The 8,262-nt window shown below is 54.7% G+C and overlaps 1 protein-coding gene across 1 annotated transcript; it reads left to right on the top strand.

Moving 5' to 3' along the window:
• The first annotated feature begins 1,906 nt into the window (after window positions 1-1,906).
• On the top strand, window positions 1,907-4,458 carry LOC142924121 (uncharacterized). Its single transcript, XM_076065760.1, has 2 exons — window positions 1,907-3,701; window positions 4,298-4,458. Exon 1 carries the CDS (start codon window positions 1,934-1,936, stop codon window positions 3,272-3,274), a length of 1,341 nt encoding a protein of 446 aa, XP_075921875.1. The 5' UTR covers window positions 1,907-1,933; the 3' UTR covers window positions 3,275-3,701; window positions 4,298-4,458.
• Window positions 4,459-8,262: the final 3,804 nt, after the last annotated feature.

Genomic DNA, 8,262 nt, shown 5'->3' with positions numbered 1-8,262 from the left:
AGGCCAGGGGTGGGGAACGTCCGGCCCGCGGGCCGTACAAGGCCCGCGAAATCATTTGGTGTGGCCCTGCCAAGGCAACTGCAGGCGGGACTCGAAATTCAATAAATCTAGGAGCAAACCTGGAAAAGCAGTTGCGAGTAGCAACATCGTCAATACCAGCTAACATCATCACCACGCCTCACAAAAGAGAAGCAGTTCCAGCCATCGCATTAGGGGTGAGTTAATTGAATGTTTGACCAAATAAAACAGACTAATTTTTAAGTTGATAATTTTGTATGGCCCGCGAATGATGTTATAAATATCCAAATGGCCCTTGGCAGAGAAAAGGTTCCCAACCCCTGGCATAGGCTGTTGAAAGACATAGAAGCGTCTTACTGGTTATATTGATCTGATCTTGGCCATACTTTCCAATCGCTCCTGCCAAAGTGTGAACGTCCATCACCCAATCAGGCATTTAAGTCACCTAATTAGATGACTCTATACCAAACGGCCACTTTCGTAAAAAATTTGAAGATGTCACGGAAGGCATCAGCTCTGCATATGTCCCTTCAATTGTGTCATCTTTAGTCGGGGAATAAGCAACCACCACCATTTCTCGTCTCCCGTTGATCTGAAGGCAAGTCCACAACAGCGCGAGACTCACGGCACATAACCGCCACTCTCCCTTCATTCTGTTTATTCGGAAAACAGCCACTCCCTGTCCTTTAAACTGCATCCTGCACCAAGCCGAGAGCTGTCCACCTCTTGTGGTAAAAGTAGCTAGAAACTGGTCCACATGACCTCCTGTATCACAGAGGTCACTCAGCATGGGTCTAGCTCCCAACAGAGGAATGGCCAATGATGCTCAGTGAATATTCAGACTTTCCACGGAGCCAGCTGTGGTAACTGCCTGTTGTTTCTGGAGGCTCTCAGAGGGGTATGTGTGAGGGGGGGGGGGGGGGGTCAGTCCCCCTGGCATCGTCAGATGGGGTTTGTCCAGGGCAAGTAATGGACGCCTGTCCCCTTGGGGCCTCCAGCACGTGCTTAATTGAATTTCCTTTTCATGGTCCTTTGGTAAATGCATTTAAGGTGGAGGAGTAACCAGCCCCTCACAAATCCCGAGCCCACATTAGTCATTGTGGTGGATGCGACCTTTCCACCCAGGTTGGAAGGGCCACTCCTCCGCCCTCCGTTGTTGCTTGAAGGGCGACTGCCTCCAACTGCGCAGTAGAATCTTACACGAGGATCGTCCTCCACAGAGGCCAATCTTGCCACCGCTGGTGCCAGTCATCGGCAAGTCCACTCAGCTCCACATCCTCCTGTACCGCATCAGCCCATCTGTTCTCTAGCCCGTGCCACTCATCCACCCACTCACATACTCACCTACCCACTCACCCACTTACCCACCCACCCACTCAAACACTCACTCTCCTATCAGCTCATGTCTTCTCTAGCGCGTGCTGTGTTCGTTTATCCCACTTTATCCAGCCAAACAGAAGATGCTTGGGTATGTGGTGGCTGGGCATGCGGGCTATGTTACCCAGCCAACGCAGCCTCACCTGCCCGAGGAGCTCATTGATGTGTCTAGATCTTTTTGATTGTTTAAAACCATGATGGACCATAGGCCAACCAGCCTGAATGTTTCGAGGTGTTCCTGTAAGACAATCATACAAAGACAAAGAACCCCCCCACAAAAAAAGTATTAACAGACTGTTGGCGAAAGTGTTGTTAGCGAGCACCTATGAAGGCCGGCACGCCAATCATGGACACACTCACACACGTACACCCAAGAAAAATATCCCCCATCAAGTCTACATACACCGTCACGGTAAGTGATGCGAACAATCACATGTTAAGGTCGACACGGTGTATGAGAGGGTATTGCTGTGGCTAGAACGTGACAGGTACTCACCAAAGTCGTCCCAATGTACACACACACAGGCGAAACGACCCAATGGTGCACACACTACCACACATCTGCTACACTCCCCTTCTGCACCACCACACCCCACCCAACACACCCCAATCATCTAGGAACGAAGAGCCCTCCACGCACACAGCCTCAGCGCTCTACTCCACACACACACGCACCCTCTACACACATACACCCTCTACACACATACACACACTCTCTACACAGACACCCTCTACACAGACACACCCGCTACATACATACACACACCCTCTACACACATACACCCGCTACAGAGACACCCTCTACACACACACGCGCCCTCTACACACATACACCCTCTACACACATACACACACTCTACACACAGACACCCTCTACACAGACACACCCTCTACACAGACACCCTCTACACACATACACTCTACACACACACTCTACACAGACACATCCGCTACACACACACACCCGCTACACACACCATCTACACACGCACACCCGCTACACACACACACCCTCTACACAAACACCCTCTACACACATACACTCTACACACACACACTCTACACAAACACATCCGCTACACACACACACCCGCTACACACACACACCCTCTACACACGCACACCCGCTACACACACAAACACCCTCTACACAGACACACCCGCTACACACATTGCACACCCTCTACACACAGACACTCTCTACACACAGACACCCGCTACACACATACACTCACTCTCTACACACACACACCCTCTACACACACACACCCTCTACACACACACACCCTCTACACACACTCACCCTCTACACATACACATCCTCTACACACACACCCTTTACACACACTCACCCTCTACACACACACATCCTCTACACACACACTCTCTACACACACGCACCCTCTACACACACACACCCCCGCTACACACACACACCCTCTACACACACACATCCTCTACACACACACCCTCTACACACACACCCTCTACACACAGACACTCTCTACACACACCCTCTACACACACACACCCTCTACACACATCCTCTACACACACATTCTCTACACACACACACACCCGCTACACACACACACCCTCTACACACACATCCTCTACACACAGACACTCTCTACACACAGACACCCGCTACGCACATACACTCACTCTCTACACACACACACCCTCTACACACACACACCCTCTACACACACACATCCTCTACACACACACATTCTCTACACACACACACCCGCTACACACACACACACCCTCTACACACGCACACCCTCTACACACACCCGCTACACACACACCCCCTCTACACACACGCACATCCTCTACACACACACACCCTCATGCACACACACACGCGCGCTAGCCACACGCACACTTTCTACACACACACACCCTCTGCACACACACCCTGTATATATATACACACACACACCCTCTGCACACACGCACACACGCGCTAGCCACACGCACTAGCCACACGCACCACCACACCCATCGCCTCGCGCAACCGCGCAGCTCCAGACCACAACCCCCGCTCAGTGCCACCGCCGCCCCCCTCTCCCCTCCCCGCGGGCCACGTCCTCTCCCCAGCACCGGACGCGCTCCGTGTCTCGGAGGGCGCGGGCAAGGGGATCGCTGTCCCCCCCAGGGGACCCAAGGATGGAGGGGTCACTGCTCCCCCGGCGTCTTTCTTTGTCTGCCTCGAGTTCGATTCCCCGTCGCCGCTTCGTGCGCACGGCGATTGACATCGGAACCGCACCCACCCGCGCTGATCAGCGTGGTGAAGTATGGTCAGAACCTTGCATAACGGACATATATCCTACAGCACTGCGTTATAGCTCTTCCCGTGTCTCCGGCGTCCCCGTCTCTTCCCGATCGCTCCTCTCTTTGCTGCGTCTCAAGCCACCAACTCCTTCCAACATATCTCGGTTTGTCCCCCTCACCCGTGTCTCTACGTCTCTCGTTCTCTCTCTCTGCGTGTCTTTCGAGTCTATGTTTATCCTTGGCAATGTCTCTCTGTATCACTGCTCTCTCTCTCTCTCTCCTCCACGGCCGCGTACGTCGGCGCGTCCCCGCGTCTCGCTGTCTCGCTCCAACAAACATCTCAAAGCCGCTGTGTTCGCGTCTTGGCGAAGTGAGATTTTTGCGGCTACGAGGAGGGAGGCGGAGAGGGGGGATGGGTAGCGGGGGGGGGGGAGTGAGGGGTGGGGGCAGCGGGTGAGTGTCGGAGCCCAGGCAGGGATGTGGGCGAGACGGACGCGACTGGCTTGGGATACCGTGCTTCTTCAGATTGTCCACCACCACCCACGTCCACCGCGCCCCCGCTCGCTTGCCCACGTCTCACCCCCCGCCCTCACCCCCTCCTGCCCCCCCCCCCCCCCAACAGCCCCGCCCCCGGGTCCGGTGTCCGCGCCTCCCACGATCGATGGCGCCGCGTGCGCGCACGACCGCACGGGAGGAGTCGCCGCCGCGGCGGCGGAGAAAGTCGCCCGGAGCTTGGCGCGCGATCGGCCGACCCCTCGTGGCCAAGAGGTTCAGGAGGAGGTGGTGGGGTGGAGGTGGGAGGGTGGTGAAGGGGGCGGGGGTGGGTGGGGGGGGAGGTGGACGGGGGGGGAGGTGTGTGCAGAACCCGGACTCTGTCCCCGCGCGACTCGGTGGTGCTGGTGGTGGTGGGGAGGAGGAGGTGGGGGGTTAGCGGGGTAGGGTCGCGCAGACCTCCACCGGGTCGCAACGCCGTGCCCGAGTCCTCGGCGAGTCGCCGGAACTCGGTCGCCTGCTGCTGATTTCGAGATTCAATCAGCGCCGCGATGCGCCTCGAAGTCTGCAGTATGGTCAAGGCAAATCCAATCCCGCGACCACATCCCCATCGTAGCCAATCCCACATTCATTCCCATCGCAGGCCAGTTGTTCGGACGACCCTGTCAATGGCAATCTTAGAATTCCCAGGAATTTTTTTTCTTCTCAAATTCCCAGAAAATCCCATATTCCCAGACATTTCAAATCCCCAGCCAATTTCAGTGAATGCCAATTATAGGCAATCCCATAAGGTTTTTCTTTTTTTACAATCGCAGGAAATCCCAAAGAATCTCTACCGATCCCAGCCAAATCCATAGTCGAGCTAATCCAAAATATATCCCAGCCGGTCGCACACAATCCCAGCCAACACTACTCACCCAGCCCCACCACGACCCTTGGCGGCTCCTACAACCAGGGCTGGAGGCTCCACACCGCCGAAGGGAGATAGAGTCGCGAGGCCATGGGTAGATTCTTAAAAGTAACCGTGGAGCTGTCTGTTAAATGATTCAAGATTTGAGCTCGACTGAACTTAGAGGATGTTCGGTGTTTCTATGAAATTGCATTGTGTTTGCTATAAGATAATAGGAGTGTTACTTAAAGGGGCCTTTACTCGTAAGATTGGCTGTTTAAAGGTGCCAAGTTTCTTAAAGGAACCTGGATCTGTTAATTAAATAAAGTCCCAAACATAGATTAATCTTTGGGAAATATTTATTTTTCTCTATTAAGCATGCATTTTCTGTGTTTAAAGAAGCATTGGTTTGTTGCTTAAAATAGCATATACTTGTCTGTTACAGGTTGTGGATATCTTAAAGTAAGAGATTATGTTAAGTAACGAAAGGGTGTTGTGTCAATCACTGAAGTGACACTCTACACTTTTCTTTCTCTGTTGACTTGGGGAGAGGACGCCCGGACGTGATCACGTGATTTGACCGATCCCAGTTCCACGTTGGGGAGTGATGGGACTATGACCCGAGCTGAGATCTGACCTTAACCTGACCCCAACTCCCCCCGCACTCTTACCCCTCCCCCCCACCACTACACCACCACTACACCACTACCCCACTACCACCCCACCACCGCGTAAAGGTCGCGACATCTACAGCTTGATGATGAGATCAGGAGTCGAGCTTCGCTGGGGATAACGTCACGTGGTGAGGTCACTCGGTAGTTACATGATGCAAGACAACCCCTCTAGTTGGGGAGGCGGGGGAGGGGGGCGGGGGAGACGGTGGGGTTAGAGGTCACGGTTGTCGTTACTGGTAAGGTGGCAATTTTAGAGTCCAGGTGGCCAAAAGTTGACCGTACAGACGTGAATTCTAAAATCAACGTGGACTTTTCAGTGTTACCCCCTCGTGTGCGTGGTGGGTTTCCTCCGGGTCCTGCGGGTTTTCCTCCCCATATGAAGCTAAACACTAATTCGTGGTATTGGGCAAACGTCCTAAATAACAAAACAACAATGCTAAAAATATTTTTGAGACTCAGCGGAAAGTTGTTTTTTTTAATGAGGCAAATACGTGACGTAATTATAAGTGGGTCTGGATTAAAATGATGACGATGATTATGGGTGGTCAATGAAGAGCGGCTATGAAAGATGGTCCTTCTGTTCAATCGCTTTGTCTGAGAGTTAGTGGATTGCAGATCCACCCACCCAGCCACCGCCTTCACGTGTCTACTTGGGGCATGGCGAAGTCATACGGTCCTTGGTTTGGTATTCGCATCTACAAAACCATGGACCATATAAGCTTTGTAGAAGAGTTCGAGCCCCGGTGAGGGTTATGTTTCGATCACGGTGAGCTGTAGAGTCGGATTGTGTTTACTGTGTGTTTTGTGAGGGTTGTTCTGAGTACGGTCATGGTTGCTGTTACAGATGAGTTTTGGGTTAGGGTCGAGGCCAGCGTTAGGGTCGCGTTGGGTTAATCATGAAAATTCGTTTATTTTTTCTCATATACGCCGTGGCGTCTCAGAACGCAAACATTTTAAGGGCACCCCAAGTGGCAGCTGTCTCTATGGGCACAAGGTGTGACTTAGCGCCTGGCCTGCAAGGGGAGAGGGGAGGGGTGGTGGAGGGGGGCTATGGTTTCTGCTGCTACTGCTGTGTGTAATTCAAATTGAGTAATTTGCGGGATAATTTTCGAATTTGGCAAATGCGCGTTAACGCTGCGAGCGGCAGGGCGACGGTTGCAGGTGAAGCTTTTCTGCCCCGCGTATCGGGGGCGGGGGGTGAGGGCCAATTCGCACTCAGTTGCCAAACCTCTGACGAGGCATTGGTGCGGACATAGCTCACGCTTGGCAAACACCGACTCGCCCAGACTTCACTCCACCCCCACCACTCCACCCCCACCCCGCCCCCCACTGCCCCCTAGAGCCATGACGCGAGTCGGAGTTGCGTCTCCCGCCTCGCGTCTCAACCGCCCTGACCCCGGGGGGGAGCCGGGCGCCGCGCCACCACGCGCGAGGAAAACAACACCGGGCGCCTCCTCCTACCCCACGAACTACCCACCCCCTACACAAAGACAAAGATCCCCCGTGTAGCCTTCACGGACTGCTGGGGCAAGTGCTGTTAACGAGTAGCGCCTATGAAGACCGGCACGGCACACGAGGGGGTAGGTGGCCAACACCACGCCCGGCCGCCTTTGTCTCCCTAGTGGTGATGTTTGCACACCGTGCAAGGTATTATCCATTTTGATGCTGAGTCGATCAAGACCGGTTGAATAAGTATTCGCCACACACACAAAGTGCTGTTAACGAGCACTAATGAAGGCCCGTACGACCCGTGAAGGGTTGGATGGCCAACACCACATTACGCACACATACATACACTGACACATACAAACATTCACGTAACAAAGACAAAGATCCCCCGTACAGCCTGCAACAAACTGTTTAGACAAGTGGTGTTAACAAGCACCTATAAAATCCGACACGGCAGACGAGGGGGTGGGTGGCCAGCACCAACGCATTGCCACTGGGGATACAAAGGCTGCCGGGCTCATTTGAGGTTGAGTCGACCTAGGGTAGGCCCAGGGGCGGTCCAGAAAAACGTCACTGGCGTTGGTGGCTGTGAGCCGGAATCGAACTGGGGTAGCCGGGTTCATAGCGCAGTGCGCTAACCGTTGCACTCCCGCTCCCCACACACACAGCACACGCGCACAGCACACACGCACAGCACACACACGCACAGCACACACACGCACAGCACACACACGCACAGCACACACACGCGCGCGCACTCACGCACACAGCGGCGCGTGACCGGCCTCGGTCACGAGACGCGCGCCCCGCCTCGTTATCAGCGCGCGCCCCCGGCACCTGCTATCGCTGCGCCGCACGTGTTGTGGGTGGGGGGGAGGCGCGCGGCGCTGACAGTCTCTGAGCGGGCGAGGAGGGGCGGCTGGCGAGGTTCTGGAGGTGCAGGGGCCGTGAGGTCACGCGTCCGTCCGCCCCGGGCGGGAGCGGCCGGGGGCCCACCCTGGCCTGGGGCCCACCCTGGGGGAGACCCCGAGCCAGATGGCTCGGGTGCGTGGAGCCAGTTTTTTTTTTAACTTGTGAAGCCTC

Source organism: Petromyzon marinus, chromosome 8 (genome assembly GCF_048934315.1).
Source record: "Petromyzon marinus isolate PM22_M1 ecotype Great Lakes invasive population chromosome 8, UKy_Petmar_22M1.pri1.0, whole genome shotgun sequence".
Lineage (NCBI taxonomy): Eukaryota > Metazoa > Chordata > Hyperoartia > Petromyzontiformes > Petromyzontidae > Petromyzon > Petromyzon marinus.
This window is presented reverse-complemented; position numbering and strand designations above follow the sequence as displayed.